This window comes from Garra rufa, chromosome 18, assembly GCF_049309525.1.
Source record: "Garra rufa chromosome 18, GarRuf1.0, whole genome shotgun sequence".
Classification (NCBI taxonomy): Eukaryota; Metazoa; Chordata; class Actinopteri; order Cypriniformes; family Cyprinidae; genus Garra; species Garra rufa.
This window is the reverse complement of record NC_133378.1, coordinates 43,710,193-43,732,136: the sequence shown is the minus strand read 5'-3', so window position 1 is coordinate 43,732,136 and position 21,944 is coordinate 43,710,193. Positions and strand designations below refer to the sequence as shown.

The window sequence follows — 21,944 nt, the reverse complement described above, 5'->3', positions numbered from 1 at the left end:
TCAGGGTTTAAAGCAGATGCTTTAGATGATATGTTGGGGGGAACATAATTCACAGTAATCATTTCGCACATGATCTGACACAGTGGCGTAGCAAGTCAGCCCCGGGCCAACATGCAAAAATTAGTACGGGCCCCCCAATCATTATGGGCTCCAACTCTGTTAACTTCTTGATTTTTCTTAAGAACATAATGTTATGTGAGTATTCACAAGCTGTTTTGTTTATGGTATAAATGCTTGGAAATAATATTTAAAGTTTTTAAGTGCATTCATTATTTGTAGCCAACAAGTCTCAGCCTATAAATTCTGTCAATTTTATGATAAAATACGAACAACAAATGTGTTTTTACGCTCTGCAATTTGTAGTGAGAAAACTATATTCACTCAGATCAATGATCTTTTTCTTTTAAATATTTGCAGCACAAAATAAACATGAAAAACATTTTAATGCATTTAAAAAAAACTATTCATAAACACAAGGTCTCATGAAATCGATCTATCAGAGTTATAAAAAAAAAGTCAATAAAACATCTTGTTAATAAGTCATAATAATAGTCATAACATTAAGCCTGCCTCAGAAAAGCCAACAAGCCTATAACTTCGCCAACATTGTTTTATTTTTCTCATAAATCAGTCAGTTTAACTAAGTTGAAGCTGTTTTTGTTGCTGTTTTTCATGTTAAAGATCAAGACCGGTTTGGGGGGCAGAGTAGGCAGAATTTTCACATTAACTTTAGGCAATATAACATGATTTGTATTACATTAATTCTTTTATTTTAATAAATTAAAGTAGTAATTTTAAGCATTCTATAGGTTTATTTCTGTGAGGTAAATATTGGCTGTAAATATTGGAGTTTTGTATCATTTTTGTGAAGCGCTCCTCCTCAAGACAGAGATGGCAGAAAGCGCATGTTTGTTTTCTTTAGCTATTTTACAAAAGCACAACGTTTTGTTGATATTGTGAGTGCACACAAATAAAAGTAGACCTTTTGCCGTTCCGAAGGATATATTACTCTTACCTTTATGAGGACAAATGATGGCGTATTTTAGGTTTCACTGTTATTAACAAAAAAATGCGCTGGCACTTCCACGTCCTGCAAAGCGTACTTTAGCTTCCACTCTCGGCACAAACGACTGGATATGCGTCTAACAGCTATGTGAAATGTTTAAATTAATATTGTGAAATACATCAAGGGTTTTATGTCTATATATTTTATTTTAGGCAAGTCGAGTTGATTTGAGCAGGCTAAATTGATCAAACATGCTCAAATCATTGCCGCTGACCACTTGGTAATTACTTTAAAAAAACAAAAGCTTAAATTTAACAAACATAAAATATTCCAAGCATATTTGTAAATTAACTGCCCGGGCCCATATGCACCAGACAGACGTGTGGAGGACATATGAAGGCACATCAGCTGTTCCCAGCGACTGTTTCATTCTAATGGTGTTTAGACCTTTGACCTCCTGTTCCAATCATGCAGACTGGTTCTAGACCACATCACAGCACATCGTACCTGGTCTGTAGAGCACAACAGCAGCAGCAGAAGATGGAGTGAATGGACTGATCTGAAGGATAGAAACACAGACGATGAGATGCAGAAACACAGGTGGACGACGGTCGGCTCACGAAACCATCGGCGCTTCAAAACCAGCCAATGCAAACCATCAAAACACCTGTTTCACTCAGAAAATTGCTAGCAAATGATACTAATAATTTGGCAAATACACAGTGAATTAAAAGTGACATTCTGAATAAGAAATCAAGCAGTCACAGCAGCGTGTGTTACCAAATCACGAACATCACATAAAACATGCAAATTCATCACAGAAACACAAGATCTTCAGCATCTTATCGGTGTTGTCTGTGAGAGCAGAACATTTCTAAAGAACAAGGGTGTGAAGTGGCTTCAGCTGCAACACAATGACCAGCTGCACAAACCACACTCTTCCTGTCAACACAAAGGTGAAGAGATTCTCGGACCAGCAAACACACCAACAACTGCACTGATCGCACGCTCTGCCCTCGCAAACCACACGCTCACTCCTGAGATCAAACTGATCAAACTCTAATGACTAGTTGACTCTCAGGAAAAAAAGCTAGATACAAGTGCACTTGTTTGTTCAGTCAACTTAAAATAATGTGTTACCCAGCTGCCTTAAAATTTTAAGTTGAATCAACTCATATATCTAAGTTGTAACTTTTACAACTTTTACAAATTTTAAGGCAGCCAGGTAACAAATTATTTTAAGTTGACTAAACAAATAGTTTTTTTACAGTGGGACAGCTTTCCTACCATTTCTGAGAGAGTAGAAACACTGTAAAAAAGTTTTCGTCAATTTCAACTTAAAAACTTAAGTTTAGCAGCTGCCTTAAAACTTTAAGTTAAACCAACTTAAGTCATTTAAACGCACAAATTAAATCAACTCATTTTTATTGTAATAAGTTAAAATGACTTGTAGTTTTAAGCTGATTTAACTTAAAGGCAGCTGCTGAAGTTAGATTTTTAAGTTGAATCTGGTGAAAACTTTTTACAGTGTATTTGGATGAAAACATGTATTTTTCATGCACTGGTCAGTTTTGAGATTTTGCTTTCAAAACATGTCTACTTTAAGTCTGTTGTACAAAAATCATCCCAAATACGCATTTGTATTGTGTATTGTTTATTTTATTGCACAGTTTGCGTCGGTAGATTTCGATCTCAATCCATATCTTTGAGGAGTTTTTTCTCTTACAAACACTAAACCTTACAGTTTTATTCCTCTTTATATTTTGAAGGTTTGTTCATATTTCATTCACACTGATTTATAAAACATTTCACTCCTAAAAACATGGTGAAAATGTGTTTGCTTTCGGTCTGTTGACAGTATTGTCTGATTCATGGAGCAATAAAAGGAGAAATCCCAAAATCACCTGGAAAAAACCTTACTCTAATATGACAACAAAAGAATTATGAAGCTGGCTTTAGCCAATTCTGGAAATGCATGATAATCAATGCATTTTTTATTTAACAGTGCATCATTTGCACATTTGTGACCCTGGACCACAAAACCAGTCATAACATTGTTTAATTGAGATTTATCAAATCATCTGAACGCTGTATAAATAAGCTTTCCATTGATGTATGGTTTGATCGAATATGACAATATTTGGCTGAGATACATCTATTTGAAAATCTGCAATCTGAGGGTGCAAAAAATCTAAAGATTGAGAAAATCGCCTTTAAAGTTGTCCAATTGAAGTTCTTAGCAATGCATATTATTAATCAAAAATTAAGTTTTTATATATTTACGGAAGGAAATTTACAAAATATCTTCACGGAACATGATCTTTGCTTTATATCCTATTGATTTTGGCGTAAAAGAAAAATCGATCATTTTGACCCATGCAATGTATTTTTGGTTATCGCTACTAATACACCCGTGCTGCAGGGTCATGTTTATGCACAGGGTGATCTCTGTTAGTTCATTTTTAGTCTTTCTTTAAACAGACTAAAGTTCATGAAGCTGCTGAAGTTATTCTCCAAGATAACGGTTCTGTTAAAGAAGGAGAAGTGTCTAAATCTGGGTCGCACACCCACATCAAGCCTTCAGTCACTCTCACTACTGAGGGGGAATTTCACTTTCCAACATTCAACACAAAGAACCCCAAAATAACTGCAGCAGGGGCAAAAATGAAAAATGAAAAGCAGTCTAGAGATATAATACGCTTCATTAATAAATCAGTCAAACACATAAAACATAAGCAGCTCATGTACGTTCAGTTATAAACAATTGTCCATCATCAGTCGAGGAGTGTTAAAGGGACAGTTCACCCAAAATAAACACCCCAGCATCATTTACTCACACGTCCAAACAACTTTCTCAGAAGATCTGCTTTTGCATTTCTCAGATTTAAATGATGACAGGATGATGATTTTGAGTGAACGATCGTCAGTGTTTGTAATGAATCGATGAGAAGAGAAAGCATTAACAGAGATGCTGAATGGGTATATAAAAGTGCCTCACAGATAAACATGACAAACACACACAGAGTTCCAGTGCAGTTATTACACTGAAAGCATCAGTCAATCATCGGTCAATAATCACAGTATTATGATGTGAAATATTCTCATACTCACTGGATTGAATCATTATGCTGCTGTCAGTCTGTCAGTCCGTCCTCATACACTACAATCCACATGTGTGTGTGTGTGTGTGTGTGTGAACATGAGACAGGAGGAAAGGGTGACGTACTTCACACACACACACACACACACACACACACACACACACACACACATGCAGTCCTTCCGCTACAGGATGTCACATCATGAAGGTGAGAGAAGACAATGATACACTCACTCTCTCTCTCTTTCTCTCTATTATTAGGTTGGCTTGAGAAATCCAACTTACTGAAATGCTATTTAAACTTACAGACACTAAAATGTCTGAGTGCTGCTCCTCCTCGAGCTTTAACTCTCCAAACTCCAAACTCAGGCCAGATCTTCAGACTGATCTGACTCCAGTCGCTGGATCTTTTTTAACTGATAGGATTCACGGTTTTCCTAAAAAAAACGACAATTAAAACTGGAAAAAATCCCATAGACTTACACTGACAGAATGCTCAAATGAGCCAACACTACAGACACAGAGTGCGTTTAGGCCACACCAACATCGGAGGGAAACAATCCAGCGCTCTCCATTGACTTTGTATTGTGGGAAGCGGACTCCTTGTCATTTCTGACTTATAAGAAAAAACAGAACAATGTCTAAAAGCTGCTATGAGACAAGATGTATACAGTAACAAGCTAAAAAACACACAACTATGTTTTTATAAGTATTTGATTATATTATGAAGCTGCTGTGAAATGATCTATACTGGGTGTAAATGTTGGTGTTTCCCAAACAAAACAAAAGAGCTGTTAGTTTTGAATCATGTGTGTAATGTAGAAATCTGTGTTTCAGTTTGATTTACAATAGCAAACGGAGTTTAAAACATGCAATGTGCTTGCAGACATGGTCTAAAGATCAGGTTTATGACTACATTTGTCCACTAAGTGGGCCTCAAGTACCACTTTTAGTGTCTAAGCAATTCAAAAAAACTGTAACACTCTTCTTTTTCCAATTATTACTGTCATAAAATAATAAAGTACTGTCACTGTAAAAAATTTAAATGACTACACATAATTTAGCTTTGCTAGATAGTATATTTATGCTGCGTTCCAGGCTGGTAAATCACCGCTTCAAACCACGACTCACGACTTTATAGCGTTCCAGGCAAGTCACGCCAAACTGCCTGGGCACATTTATGAATTATTATTATTTTTATATTATTTTTAATTTGATTGCAACGCTATATTGTCCTAAGCTCTATTTTTTCCACCGTGTGCCACTTGCATAAACACCGCTCCCATTAGTGCTGACATAGTGGTTTCGTGGGCTATGTTACGTCAGAACTCTGAACTGGGAGTACATCGATCTAGTACGAGTTCACGAGTGAGAAAGTCACGGGTTTGACTGCCGTTCCAGTGCACTTTCACTGGTAGAAGGCTGGAAAAACACGGGTTACGGGTTGTGTGGAACGCGGCATTAGTATATGAACTGTACTTGTATGTTGTTTGTTGTTAACCCTCTCATGAGTTGTTTATGTTGCATTACAGACAAACTTCAGACATTACAAAAACTGTTTATTTCAGAGCCTGGTTTGGGGCTCAAACTCCTCATGGGACTGTGACTCTGTCTATCTATTTATCTTTTTTAAGTTTGAAATATTAAATACTATGGAAGCTTGTTTCTGCCGCTTAATAAAAAGAAAAAGGTTATCTCACAATTCTGATTTTCTTTCTCAGAATTGTGAGTTATTAAATCAGAATTACGAGATATAAACTGCCAGTTCTGAGAAATTAAGTCAGAATTGTGAGATATAAACTCGCAATTCTGTGAAGATCAGTCTTTTTTTCTCCTCAGAACTGGACTTTATAACTTGCAATTGTGGCTTTATATTTCACAATTCTGAGAAAAAAAGTAAGAATTGTGTGTTTATATCCCGCAATTCTGACTTTAAATCTTGCAAAGAAGCCAGTTTCTGCCACGGAATAAAAAAAAAAAGGTAATTGCAATTTATGTCACAATTCTGACTTTTTTTTTTCTCTGAACTGTGAGATATAAATGCACAATTGCAAGAAATAAAGTCAGAATTGCAAGATACAATTGTGAGTTTTAAAGTTCTGAGGAGACAAAAAAAGACATATGTTCACGGAATTGCTAGTTTATATCACACAATTCTGACTTAACCCTTTCATGCATGTGTGGACAGTTAATTTAACTCCATTTAGAGTTAATTTATCATGGTAATATTCTGCAAACCATTTGAGGGCAGTGTCAGTAGACTGACAACAATGGTTACTATCTTGCATTGCAAATATTCATTGCTTGATGACATCATTAATCCAAGAAGAAAAAATATCAGTGTGGACAGTAAAGTATGACGAATATGTTAGTACTTTATAAACTTTTAGAGTAAAATGTAGGTTTTATTCACCAAAAACCAACTGTCCACTTCTGTGGATGTCATTTAACAGTGGAGCCAGATTCCATCAAGTCTGATTTCTGTAATCTGCTAGTATATCTATTCTATTTATTCCAAAGATTTTACAAATTGTATTATATTGTAATATAACAAGTATATCAACTTTACACAAACATATGGAGACAATTTTGCCTGCCAAACAGGTACAGCACAGGTCAAGGAGTCAGTACAGAATAATAGAGAATATCCCAGAGGACAGTGGAAGTAAGATAAGGATGAAATTATAGTAAGTTCTTACAATCAGCAGTTTTTGATTTAATTTTTATGATTTGCCTATATCGCTAATAGATTTCCACATATATGCGACTTGTTATTGTATCTGCAATAGGTGTTTAATTGTTATGGTGCAGACAGGAATGGACAAACAACGACAAAATATAAACAAAAGTCTTTAATAAATCCACATGGCGGTACAGGAACTGCAGGAGAACACAGAAACAACAGAGTTAACAACAACGTCGGACAAAGAACATAGCAAACAAAATCTTATAAAGGCACACTGATTAACAAGGACAGGTGTAGGGAATCACGCTAACGAGGGGGAAGTCCAAATATGGGCAAGGGAGAAACCAATACACACAGTACAGCGGGGGGGAGACACTGGGAGAAACCAACATAGACAGTCCAGGGGCGTGACAATTATATTGTAATATTATTGTTTTTAAAAACTGAGCTAATGTAAATAGCATTACATGCCATTAAAAAACACAATATTACATATTGTCAGCTGTGGCTTTATGTCCCATTTTACTCCTTTGTTGCATGGTGTCCACATACAGTTAAATAATCTTTTAATAAAACTGAATTTTATAAAAATGAAAATAGATTTCAATTTTAGCATCACATTAAAATATATGAAAAAGAATCTTAAAAAAAAATCTAGATAATGTTTTACATAATTTATGCATGAAAGGGTTAATTTATCAGAATTGCGACTTTATATCACTTAATTCTTACTTTATTTCCCATAATTGCGAGTTTATATCTCACAATCCTGAGAAAAAAAAAGTCAGACTTTTTTGTGAGTGAGATTACCTTTTTTATTTTTCATTCAGTGGCGGAAACGGGCTTCCATAGAAAACAGACTGAGCTGTGGCTGGTCGCTTCACGCTCCGTTCCAGCAGGCGGCGGAAGTGATGCAATAGGGTTCGCAAACCACCATGAAACACAAAAGAAGAAGAGGAAGAAGATGAACTTCAAGTAGGAAACAGAAATTTCTGTACAAACCAAACGCGATATCGAGCATCTGCATAAACATCCCCATGTATCGAACAAAGAGGAAACACACACACACACACACACACACACACACGCACGCACGCACGCACGCACGCACACACACACACACACACGCACGCGCGCACACACACACACACACACACATACACACGCGCACACACACACACACACACACACACACACACACACACACGAGCGCGTGGCCCGAGGGAAATGACGTGAACCTTCTGTCGGCAACTGTCACATTAACACGAACATCAGATGTCAGATTAACTATTAAACTACTTTGTTTTAAAACAACAAAACGCTGAAGAATCAGTTTTCCTGTGTGTCACATATGTAAGCATTAAGATGAATAAAAAGAGCAGACACTCTGGACTTCCTTGATTTATGTTTCCTGATGATCACTGACCGCAGACACACACACATTACGCACACGCACACGCACACGCACACACGCACACACACGTCTATACGCGGAAAAACTGTGCGCTGAGGTAAGAAATCTTTTAATGTTTATTGGATTGAGATCGAGTCGAGCGTCAGTTAAAGCACCACATTTATTTCATAATCTCTGCTGGAGTTGGAATGTAACAATGAAAGTTCAGATGTGAGTGAAATGAGTTTATCTGCGGTTATTCTGAGTTTCTGTTCAACAATCAGAGAAAAACAAACAAACAGCAGCGGCTGAATGATCAAATCTGAACATTTGTCATAAAACTCATGATCGTCTTCATGTGGGATTTATTTATTTGTTTAGTGCGGATTTTTAATGTAATATTGAAGTCAGTGCTCTGTCATAAAATCTGTTTAACTATCATTTAAATAAATATAGTAGGACAAATGATCATTATATACAGTCACTAGTGCTTTTATTTCTGAATTCAGTTTGTGAAAAAGTGCTGCAGATTAGATTTAAGACTGACACTCAGACTCTTCCTTATGAGGCTAAAAGTTCAAAGTCTAATGTGTGAAATGTCTCTCTATGTCTGTGTGCTCAAATATGGAGCTTTACATCTTTACAGACTAAATTAGTGGTGCATTATGACCGGTGTTGGGTAAAGTTACTTTTAGTAATTACATTATTGAGTTATTCCCTACAAAAGTAACTAATTACGTTACTTTTGTGTTACTTTTTAAATCTGGGCAGGGCTTGCTTGTTTGTTTTTAATATAAATTTTTGTCAAATGTAAAAGCTTTTTCACACCAAAAGCCTCAGGCTTAGAGAAAAGTAAATCTCTGTCTGTACAGTAGACCACAGAAGAACAAATGTCAACTCTTCAGCAATAAAAAAACTAAAGGAAAACCAATGTTAGATTATCTCGAGTCATTTCTGCTTATTAGTATGGATGAATTGGAAGGTCATCGAAGGTTAATAAAATGGGATTAAATGCATAAAGGATATTTGTATTATTTAACATTTAATTATTGCATGTTTGCGTTGAATTTGACTGTTTTTATTCATTTTGAAGAACACTGTATGTGTTTTTTAGTGAGTGAGATGAATTAATGCATGTTCACATTTATTCTAGAACTAAAGGAACATCTTACTCACAATTTCTCTCAACATGGGGACAGGAGAGCTTTTAATCAATAAATGAGGAAAAGTAACTCGGATATTTTCTAGTCAATTAAAAAGTAATGCGTTACTTTACTAGTTACTTGGAAAAAGTAATATTATTACTAGGGCTGTCAAATGATTAATCGTGAATAATCACATCCAAAATTAAAGTTTGTTTTTCCATAATATATGTGTGAGTACTGTGTAAATTTGTTATGTATATAAAAATACACACACTTGCATGTATATATATTTGATGCAAAATGTTATATGTAACTGTAAAGAGTTTATAAGTATGTAGAATTAAATATAAATATAAATAGACAACTACTATTATAATATATACATGTCTGTGTATGTATTTATATATATACATTATTAATATACTCAGTACTTACACATATATTATGTAAAAACAAACTTTTATTTTGGATGTGATTAATCACGATTAATCATTTGACAGCCCTAATTATTACGTAACTTGTGTTACTAGTAATGTGTTACCCCCAACACTGATGATGACTCAAAATGACAGCTGTGGTAAAACCAAGCAAAATAAAAATGTGCAATACTAACATACATGATGATCATGCTAATGAAATTTGCACAATTAAAGAAGTCAAACAACCAATTTTACAAGTTTTGGATCAAGTGAGATGGACTCATGTCAGCTTTGTCTTCATTTTGTAATGTTTTAAGCGCTCTACAGAACATGCTGTAATAATTATGAGTTCGACTTTCCGTGGTTTCAAACTAGAACTACTCTAAAAACCTTTTTTGTTCTTGTGCTTTGAGAAAAAGAGAGTGATCTTCAAATTCAAACCAGTTTTAATGCATGTGTTTTCCTTCTGGAGCATCAGTGAGTGTTTGAACCTTCTGTAATAGTTGCATATGAGTCCCTCAGTTGTCCTCAGTGTCAAAAGATGGATCTCAAAATCATACAGTCATTGTTGGAAAGGGTTCAAATACACAAAAATGCTGGAAAACCAAAGAACTATCACTAAACAAAAAAACACAGCTGTGGATCATTCAGGTAACAACACAGTGTTAAACTGGTGAATGGGGGCATTATTTTCTCTCGTGGACTATATGTAAACAACATTTTTTATGTGACATATCCTATTCAGGTCAGTACTAAATAAAATAACAACATAATCCCTCTTATTTTGGTAAACTAATTCTAAAAGGGGAAGTAAACGTTTGACCTCAACTGAATTGCTGTGTAAATTCATCTCTAAAAGCAGTCTGTGTAAATACACCAAAATGCCTCTTCAGAAGCGCTCAACATTATTTTCAGCATTTCCACATTTAAACTGCCATTTCTTCACACAGACGGTTTAATGCTGCTCAGAGATGGCAAAAGTACAATATACTTTGATATTATGGGCAGCGGTGGTCAAAGCTGGCTAAATTTAGTCTGGGTGTGATGTGACATTGCATCTTTACATTCAGTTTTAAGCAGCCTTAAATCTGAACCTTTCTTTGTTCACTTTATGAATATTGTTTACTCTGTGAGGAATTTGATTAAATTTCTCTTCAGTAAGTCACTTTAGAAAGGTCTCAAAGCTGAAATGTTCAGCATATGCACTGTTCACTTTAGTACTCCTCATAAAACACTGCAAAAAATGCTTTTCTTACTTAGATTTTTTTGTCATTTCCAGCCAAAATATCTAAACATTCTTAAATCAAGAAGGATTTTCTAGACGAGTACAAATAATTTTGTTGTTTTCAGAAAAAAAACAAGTCAAAATTAAGTGAGTTTTTGCTTAGAACAAACAAAATAATCTGTCAATGGGGTAAGAAAAAAAACTTATTTCAAACAAAAAAAACAAGATTATTTTTCTTACCCCATTGGCAGATTATTTTAACTGTTTCAAGCAAAAACGCACTTAATTCTGACTTGTTTTTTCTTTTCTTTTTTTTTATTTGGAGTGCAAAACATACAACATGCACTGCAAAAAATGCTTTTCTTACTTAGATTTTTTTTGTCTTGTTTCTAGCCAAAATATCTACAAATTCTTAAATCAAGAAGAATTTTCTAGACGAGTAAAAATAATTTTCTTGTTTTCAGAAAAAAACAAGCTAAAATTCAGTGATTTTTTCTTAGAACAAGCAAAACAATCTGCCAATGGGGTAAGAAAAAAAAAATCTAATTTCAAACAGAAAACAAGATTATTTTTCTTACCCCATTGGCAGATTATTTAGCTTGTTTCAAGCAAAAACACACTTAATTTCGAGTTGTTTTTTCTGAAAATAAGACATTAATTTTTACTCGTCTAGAAAATCCTTCTTGATTTAAGAATTTGTAGATATTTTGGCTGGAAACAAGACAAAAAATCTAAGTAAGAAAAGCATTTTTTTGCAGTAAAGACTGAGAATCGAATTCTTCTCATTGTAAACCGACCGTAAATGTGATACTTTGAGCAATTCGATCTTGACATTTGGACTGTCAAAGTCTAAAAAGCATGCACATGTGAAATGTCTCTTCATATCTCTTTTATGGACCATCCTGAGCTCAGATATTGCAGGTTTCCAACTTTTGTTGTGCAAATAATTAAATAAAAGTAAAACAGCTGATGGTTATGCATACTAATACAGAGAAATAAACCAATTATTACACTGCAAAAAATGCTTTTCTTAGATTTGTTGTCTTGTTTCCAGCCAAAATATCTAAAAAATCTTCAATCAAGAAGGATTTTCTAGATGAGCAAAAATAATTTTCTTGTTTTTCAGAAAAAAACAAGTCAAAATGAAGCGAGTTTTTGCCTAGAACAAGCAAAATAATCTGCCAATGGGGTGAGCAAAATAGTCTTATTTCAAACAGAAAACAAGATTGTTTTTCTTACCACATTGGCAGATTATTTTAATTGTTTCAAGCAAAAACACACTTAATTTTGACTTGTTTTTAGCCTGAAAACAAGACAATTTTTACTCATCTAAAAAAATCCTTCTTGATTTAAGAATTTTTAGATATTTTGGCTGGAAACAAGACAAAAAATCTAAGTAACAAAAGCATTTTTTGCAGTGATGACGACGGAGAATCAAATTCTTCCCATTGTAATCCTACCGTAAATGAGACACATTAAGTGATTTGATCTTGACATTTGGACTTAAGCTCAAAGTCTAAAGCACATACACATGTGAAACGTCTCATTTCTGTTGTATGGACCATCCTGAGCTCAGATATTGGAGATTTCCAACTTTTGTTGTGCAAATAATTAAATAAAAATAAAACAGCTGATGGTTATGCATACTAACACAGAGAGATAAACCAATTACACTGCAAAAAATGCTTTTCTTTAGATTTTTTTTGTCTTGTTTCCAGCCAAAATATCTAAAAATTCTTAAATCAAGAAGGATTTTCTAGACGAGTAAAAAAACAAGTCAAAATTAAGTGCGTTATTGCGTGAAACGAACAAACCAATCTGCCAATGGGGTAAGAAAAATAATCTTGTTTTCTATTTGAAATAAGTTTTCTTTGCTTACCCCATTGGCAGATTATTTAGCTTGTTCTAAGAAAAAACTTTTTTTTTCTGTAAACAAGACAATTTTTACTCGTCTAGAAAATCCTTCTTGATTTAAGAATTTTTAGATATTTTGAAAAATCTAAAGCATTTTTTGCAGTGTAGGAAAAGTAAAAGCGATCAAGAATCCTCCAAGGGTCCACTTGAGATGGACGAGGATCACAGAAGATGGGCAGAAGATCTCATCCATGAATCTGTGCGTCTCTTTCTAAGGTCCATGGCAGTTCTGGGCGTTCAGATCCCTCAGAGATGAGTCTGACACCCATTCTTGAAGAAACGTTGATCAAACGTTCCCAGCAGAAGAAACGGACGTCTCCGCTCAACTATAAGGAGAGAGTGTTTGTGCTGACCAAGAGCAAACTGACCTACTATGAGCTCAGAGCCGAGGTGAGCGATCGCAGGTGGACACCAGACGCGTCAGGAGGAGAGGATAGTGTTCACGTCTGTTTGTTTTGCAGAAGAGGTTCAAGAAGGGTTCGGTGGATCTGCAGAGGATCAGATGTGTGGAGATCGTGAAGAACAACACCACCGTCATCCCCTGCCAGAACAAATACCCCTTCCAGGTCAGACCTGCTTTCAGTGTGCAGAACTCCTTCAGGAATCGTGTGCGACTGAACGGATGAAGAAATGTCTTGGTGTTTCTTTCCGCAGGTGGTTCATGACTCCATCATGTTGTATATCTTTGCTCCCAGTAATGAGAGTCGAAGCCTTTGGGTCCAGAACCTCAAGGAAGGTCAGTGAGATTCTCACATCTGCTGAATGAAATCCAATACTTGTTTATTATTATTTTGGAGTGCTGAATGCAAAAGAAAAAAGCATGTTTTGCTTTTACAATTGACACTTTTTCACCAAATATGATGCATTTTGTAGCATTTTCGCTGCTGGCAGCATTTGTGATGTGAAGAAATCTCGTATTCTCCCTTAATCAGCAGAAGAACACATGATTCCTGTCTGAATCTGAGCTAGATTACAACTGTTTGCTCAATTCTCAGCTCATTTTTCCCACTCTTTTGCAGATTGTATGTTAAAAAAAGGTACATTTTGAAAACGTTTGACATTTGAGTGCTTTTGTTGTTTTGATAAGTGCATTAAAGCTCATACACACACAGCTGCTCAAACATTTGGGATCAGTAATGTTTTTAAAGAAGTCTCTTCTGCTCATCGAGGCTGCATTTATTTGATCAAAAATACAGAAAAAAACTGTAATATTGCAAAATGTTATTACAATATAATATAGTGGTTTTTATTTGAATACACTTTAAAGTATAATTTATTTCTGTGATGCAATGCTGCATTTTCATCAGCTGTTCCTCCAGTCTTCAGTGTCACATGATCCTTTCAGAAATCATTCTAAGATACTGATTTATTATTAGAATTATTTTCAAAAAGAACAGCATTTATTTAAAATTATAAAACTTTTCTAACATGCAAGTCTTTGCTATCATCTTGTTTATTAATTTAACACATCGTTGGTAAATAAAAGTATTAATTTCTTTCAAAAAAAGAAAGAATATAAATGTACTGACCCCAAACTTTGGAACAGTAGTGTATATTGTTAGAAAACTTTTTATTTTAAATAAATGCTGCTCTTTTTAATCCCTTATTCATTAAAGAATCACGAAAAAGTATCACAGGTTCCAAAAAAATATTAAGCAGCACAACTGATTTCAACATTGATAATAAATCAGTATATTAGAATGATTTCTGAAGGATATTTCTATGTAATGGTGCTAAAAATTCAGCTTTGCATCACAGGAGTAAATTATATTTTAAAATATATTCACATCGAAAACAGTTATTTTGAATTGCAATAATATTTCACAAAATGACATATTTTTCTGTATTTTTAATAAAAAAATGCAGCCTTGATGAGCAGAAGAAACATCTTTAAAAGCCATTAAAAAATCTTACTAATCCCAGACTTTTGAGCGGCAGTGTATATAATTTGAAAAATCTGTGAAATAACCATACAACAAGTTTTTAACTCAACATTATCTAATTAGAAAATATTAAGCTTTCTTTTACAAATCAGCTGATTTTTTTTGCATTATATATATATCATGTCGGATATAGATGTGGCTGATTATGAGCACATGTATATAAATAAGCTCTCACATATTCATGACACAGTTTATACACTCAAAACCACTGAAACTACTGAAGAAATAGTCTCACTTCCACAGCGAACTACTGAGAGGAACAATGTAGAGTCGATCACAGCTCAACAAATGCACACACTGCAAAAAAAAAGGCTTTTCTTACTTAGATTTTTTGACTTGTTTCCAGATAAAATATTTAAAAATTGTTAAATCAAGAAAGATTTTAAAATTATTTTCTTTAGAGAAAAAACAAGTCAAATAATTAAAAAAAGATTTATTTTTTTTCAAGTTTTTGCTTGCTAATGGGGTAAGCAAAAAAATCTTATTTCAAACAGAAAACAAGATTATTTTTCTTACCTCATTGGAAGATTATTTTACTTGTTGTAAGCAAAAATTCACTTAATATTGATTTGTTTTTTCTGTAAACAAGAAAATAATTTTTATTCTTGATTTAAGAATTTTTAGATATTTTGGCTGGAAACAAGACAAAAAAATCTAAGTAAGAATAGCATTTTTTGCAGTGTATATGTGAAGCAAGTCAACTCAATTTTATCAGAAAATCTTTGTTTGAAAGTGGATCTTCATAAATCCATGAAGTGAATGTTCCTGATCTAGGAATGTTTTTGGGTATTTGTAGCAATAGCCACCAATACATTGTATGGATCAGAATTATATTTTTCTTTTTAAGCCAAAAATCATTAGGATATTAAGATAATGCTCTGTGGAGATATTTTGTAAATTTCCTACTATCAAAACTTAATTTTTGATTAGTAATATGCATTGCTAAGAACTTCATTTGGACAACTTTAAAGGCCATTTTCTCAATATTTGGATTTGTTTGCACCCTCAGATTCTAGATTTTCAAACAGTTGTATCTCAACCAAAAATGATCCTAAAAGCTTATTTATTCAGCTTTCAGATAACGTTTAACCCTCTGGGTCTCTTCATTTAGGAGTCACACTTGGCTCCTTCGCGGTCAAAAGTTTTTTATTTCTTCAGGAAAATCAATGAAATACATTTTTGTTCAATAATATTTTGTGATTATTATTTAGAATTTTGAAGAGTATTTATGATACTATGCAACATTTATACAATTTTAATGACCAACCCCCCCCCCCCCCTAGAATTAATGTATAGTTTTTGTATTTAATTATTTATTTATTATTTTTCAACAAATTTTCACATTAAAATTGCTTGATTACTGAACACTTTTTTTTCCAACACAGTGGCTGATTTGTAGCTTGTACTACCAAAAGATTCTCTGAATTATTACAGTTTTTCATATTTCCTATTCATTTCCTATGTCGGTCATTTTTGACCATGAAGGAGCCAAGTGTGACTATTTTTTTACCCTTTAACATATCCGAATCATGTCAGTGATTTTTTTGCGTGCTCACATAGCTAATACAACAAAAGTCACCAAGTGTCATCTCATTCCAATGAAGCTACGACTTTTTACATTTCAAAACATACAATTTTTCAGTCCAAAATGAGCCCAGAGGGATAAATCTCATTTTTGAAAAATGGACCGTTATGACTGGTTTTGTGGTCCAGGGTCATGAAAACTCATATTAAAGATATTTGCATTTACATTTAGACATTTAGCAGACGCTTTTATCCAAAGAGGACAATGGAAACAGTCAAAATCAACAGTCTCATTTAGCCTAGAAAGAAAAAGAAAATCTGTCTATCAGCAGATGTGCGTCACATGATTAAAGTGAGACGTTTGGGTGGTCTTGCACTCTTGTAAGACACATGACAGATGTAATGTGGTTAGGACTGTTGATAGTGTGATGATGTGCCGTGTTTCTGGTTCCTGTCCTCCAGAGATCAAGAATAACGTTCAGATCGCAGCCAAGTTCCACCCTCAGTTCTGGCAGGAGGGCGAGTGGCTGTGCTGCGGTCAGGTGGATAAACTCGCCCCGGGCTGCGAGGGATACAACCTGTTTGGAGACAGTAAGACTCCTTCAGTGTTCACAGTAGGCCTGAGAATACAGCACAGTTTTTTCAACTGCTTACACACTAAATCTTTACTTGTCACACAACCTCTGAAAGCTGACACTCAAACACCAGAACCACACACCAAATCTGCAAACCCATGCGCTAATTATCGGCCTTTGACCTTTTCCATTTCATAAACCAAACACAAAACAAAACACACAATTCTCTATGCATCGAACAAAAATCTAACAGGAAGTATCCAAAATGCCACACTAATTGCTCACTTGTGCAAACAGTCATTGCTTTTCTTCTCACCAACCAATCACGGCTTTAGAATAATCACCTTCTTCAAAATTATGTTTGGTTTCTGTCCAACTACTAGTCAAAACTTTTTGATTTGTAATGTTTTTAAAAAAAATACTCTTCCGCTCACCAAGCCTGCATCTATAAATATAGCAAAATATTTTTATTATTTGAAATAACCACTTTCTATTTGAATATATTTTAAAATGTAATTTATTTCTGCGATTTCAAAGCTGAATTTTCAGCATCATTACTGCAGTCTTCAGTGTCACATGATCCTTCAGAAATCATTCTAATATTCTGAGTTGCTGCTCAAGAAACATTTATTATTATCATATGCTTTAAATTGATCAAAAGTGATGGCAAAGACATTTATAGTGTTACAAAAGATTTCTATTTCAGATAAATGCTGTTCTTTGAAACTTTCTATTCATCAAAGAAACCTGAAACAAATCTACTCAGCTGTTTTCAACATTATAATAATAATACTAAATATTTCTTGAGCAGCAAATCAATGATTTCTGGAGGATCATGTGACACTGAAGACTGGAGTAATGATGCTGAAAATTTGGCTATGAAATCACAGGAATAAATTACATTTTAAAATCTATTCAAATAGAAAGTGGTTATTTTAAATAGTAAAAATATTTCAAAAATTTTTAACTTTGCTGTACTTTAGATCAAATAAATGCAGGCTTGGTGAGCAGAAGAAACTAAAAAACAAAAAAAAATCTTACTGTTCAAAAACTTTTGACTGGTAGTTTTACTGCTCACAGTAAAAAAATAGTTTGCTTTCAATCTTGCTTTCTTGTTTATCGTGAATTTGTCAACATCTCTCTGCCAATTACTTTCAATCTTGTAGATAAATGTAGATAGGAGCTCATGAAAGAAGAGCTTTAGGTTTTGAATAACTGTGTATATGATATATCCAAAAATATCATATTATGGCAAAGGCGTTTGCGACGTAAAACAAACGTTTGCTTTTGAGACGTGTTTGTCATATTTTGAATGCAGTGCTTCATTTTGCAAAATATGTGAGGCATTTTGCATTTTGTGTGTGAATTTTTTGGATTTGTGTGTAAAGTTTTGAAAAAAGAGGCAAAGCAGTTGAACAAAACAGTAAGAAACATTTATTATTATTATTATTATTATTATTATATGCTTTAAAATTTATCAAAAGTGATGACAAAGACATTTATAATGTTACAAAAGATTTCTATTTCAGATAAACGCTGTTCTCCTGAACTTTCTATTCATCAAAGAAACCTAAAAAAAATCTACTTAGCTGTTTTCAACATTATAATAATATTAAATGTTTTTGAGCAGCAAATCCTAATATTAGAATGATTTCTGAAGGGTCATGAGTAATGATGCTAAAATTTGGCTATAAAATCACAGGAATAAATCACATTTTATAATATATTCAAATGGAAACAGTTGTTTTAAATAGTAAAAATATGAAAGAAGAGCTTTAGATTTTGAATAATGTATATGATATATCCAAAAATATAATATTAAGGCGTTTGCAACGTAAAACAAATTTGGCTTGAGATGTGTTTGTGATATTTTAAATTCAGTGGTACTTTCTGCAAAAGATGTAAGTAAGGCATTTTGCATTTTGTGTGTGCAATTCTTGGATTTGAATGCAAGAAAAGGATTTGAAAGTTTTGAAAAGTTAACTAAACTAAAATAAATACCAGTAGGGCTGAGAATACATTAAATATTAATGAATTCATCACAGTTTTCTCAGTTTAATCTCAGCTTGCATTGCACTGGATCTCTAAATGAATGCATGTAAACATCCAAATGCATGTTAATGATCCCATTGTGAAAGAGTCATCCATATATTTGCACTTTTTTTTTTTACCATATGGATGATTTCTCCAATCATTTAGCTCTTTTAAACTCCGCCCCTTTATTATAATCCGCTGCAAACTCGCATTAAGATCCGCCTCTATTTCTGAGAGTCACACCCACATCAGGGTTATTATAGTTGACTAAACTAAAATAAAGACCATAAAAATGTTGTTAGTGAAATTATAAACATTAACTGAGCTAAAACTAAACTAAATATTTAACATTAAAACTACTAGAATGACAAAAACACAACCAAATTACTAACATTCAACTAAAATTAAAATGGAAAATCTAAAAATAAAAACTGATTCAAAATATTCCATCGATACTAAATTAACACTGGTGCACGTCTCACCATCCAATCAACAACAGGTGCACAAAACACAAGTCCCGCCCTCATTCTTTTGTTTTTGTTAATCTGTTTCGTGTTGCAGTACAGATGAAAACATTGGTTGTTACTTCCTTTTATTTCGTAATTAATCTTCTGAATGTTTTATAAGACCTGTTTATTTGGGTCTGTAGAAGCAATACACGTCACAGTAGCCAAAATCTATGTGCCGCTCAATATCACACCAATTCTTTACACTTCATTTACATTTGTTCAACCAACTTAAATCTGCAGGTGTTACATATTGATCAGGCGGGTGAGGTCAGGCGACTAGTGAGAAGTTTTAGTGCTAACCACAGGAAGTGGCTTTAAAACCTTAGCGTAGCTTCAGGAAGTTGACATTTTAACATGTTTGACAGCCTTCAGTCAATCACAAAAATGATTGATTCTCATCCTCACAGTTTCACGCAAACCCCTTCCTCCTGTTCCCGGAGACGAGAGCAGCGCGGTGAGTTCAGGCCAACACAACGTATACAGATTTACTTCACACATCAAACCGTCTGAACCCTTATTAATAAGTCTTTCTTCACCCAAGACACGACGGCCCCCGCCTCCTCCGCCGCCCGCAGGTGAGAACACACAGGAAGAGACGGGCCCTCGAGAGGAAGTGGTCATCGCGCTGTATAACTTTGAGGGACTGGAGCCCCATGATCTGACGCTGAGGAAGGGTGAGGAGTACGTGATTCTGGAGAAGTGTGACGTCAACTGGCACAAAGCGCGGGACAAACACGGGTGCGTCTGACCATATGACCAATGACCAATGAATGCAGGATATTACTGCCATCCTCCAACTGAACTACAGGCCCAAACCCTCAGATAACAGCTTCCTTTGTCAGGAAACTGAACAAAGACCTGAAAATCTACTCATCCTCACCAATGGATCCTCTGGAGTGAATGGGTGCCGTCAGAATGAGAGTCCAAACAGCTGATAAAAACATCACAATAATCCACAACTAATCCACTCCAGTCCATCAGTTAACATCTGGAGAAGACAAAAGCTGAAACAAATCCATCATTAAGACAGTTGTAGCTAAATAAGTCCATAATCCATAATAACTCTTCCTCCAGTGAAAAAGTGGTCTGGTCTGAATCAGGAGAGAAATCAGCACATCAAAATCAAGAACCTTTTATAAGCCTAAACAGCTCTGAACAACTATGTGGCTGGATTTTGATGTGAGAGACAACAGGAGATGGACTTTTTCACTGGAGGAAGTGTTATTATGGATTATGGACTCAATGTATTTGAGTTAAAAACATCTTAATGATAGATTTGTTTCAGCTTTTGTCTTCTGAAGATGTTAACTGATGGACTGGAGTGGTGTGGATTACTTGTGGATTATTGTGATGTTTTTACCAGCTGTTTGGACTCTCATTCTGACGGCACCCATTCACTGCAAGTGAGCAAGTTTTGCTATTAAACGTCATCTTTTCAGATCAAGTGATCCAAGATTAGGATGAGTTTGTTTCTTCATCAGGTTTGTGGAAATGTGCCATTCCATCACTTTCTCACCTATGGATGTGAATGGGTGCCGTCAGAATGAGAGTCCAAACAGCTGATAAAAACATCACAATAATCCACAACTAACCCACTCCACTCCAGTCCATCAGTTAACATCTGGAGAAGACAAAAGCTGAAACAAAGCCATCAAGACGTTTTTAACTCAAATACACTCCAGTGAAAAAGTCCATCTCCTGTTGTCTCTCGCATCAAAATCCAGTCACATATTTATTTAGTGCTTGATCTGTGCAGATTTCTCCCCTGATTCAGACCAGACCACTTTTTCACTGGAGGAGCGTTGTTATAGATTAAAGACTCTGGATTTGAGTTAAAAGCATCTTAATGAAGGGTTTGTTTCAGCTTTTGTCTTCTCCAGATGTTAACTGATGGACTGGAGTGGAGTGGATTATTGGTGGTACTGGACTTTATAATATTACTGAATGTGGCCATACAGGACCTGACATGTTTAACATCATTTCATGTGATAATATTATAATCGTCCCATAATGTCACCTAAAGTACAGTGATGCTCATCATCGAAAGAGAAATGTGTTGAAAATGTCCCCAAACGTTCATCTAATGTTCTCCGTATGGTCATTAATCGTGTATGTTTGGACATCTTCCAGCTAATGTCAGTTCTGTATGTGATTGTTGTGTTGTAGAGAGGAGGGCTACATCCCGAGTAACTACGTGACAGAGAAGGAATCAGACACACTGGAGCAGTTCATGTGAGTGAAATTAAACACTCATTCTCCTCATGAGTAACAGCGCAGTGATCAAACTCTGATAAATCACACAAACAGAGGTCAGGGAATAATGTCAATAATGAATAATGAAATGAAAACTATCACTGCAGCCCGTCTGATGTTGAGCTGATGTAGCACTGGCCCTTTTCAGCGCTGCTTTAAACATTACAATGTTCATGATTAAACTCAGTTTGAAGTCCTTGAAAAAAGTAGTGTTTGAA

General features: G+C 34.6%; 1 protein-coding gene across 2 annotated transcripts in view; it reads left to right on the top strand.

Annotated features, from left to right (window-relative positions):
- Positions 1 to 8,072: 8,072 nt before the first annotated feature.
- Positions 8,073 to 21,944, top strand: part of tec (tec protein tyrosine kinase) — a 27,731-nt gene continuing 13,859 nt past the window's right edge. The window contains exons 1-8 of one of the 2 annotated variants that reach the window (XM_073822836.1): positions 8,091 to 8,303; positions 13,105 to 13,278; positions 13,350 to 13,454; positions 13,543 to 13,624; positions 16,818 to 16,946; positions 19,881 to 19,927; positions 20,015 to 20,211; positions 21,640 to 21,705. In XM_073822836.1, coding sequence (XP_073678937.1) covers positions 13,141 to 13,278; positions 13,350 to 13,454; positions 13,543 to 13,624; positions 16,818 to 16,946; positions 19,881 to 19,927; positions 20,015 to 20,211; positions 21,640 to 21,705 — 764 coding nt within the window. In that variant the 5' untranslated portion in view covers positions 8,091 to 8,303; positions 13,105 to 13,140. Of the gene's footprint in view, positions 8,304 to 13,104; positions 13,279 to 13,349; positions 13,455 to 13,542; positions 13,625 to 16,817; positions 16,947 to 19,880; positions 20,212 to 21,639; positions 21,706 to 21,944 lie in introns of both variants that reach the window. The other variant, XM_073822835.1, reaches the window with a different exon arrangement.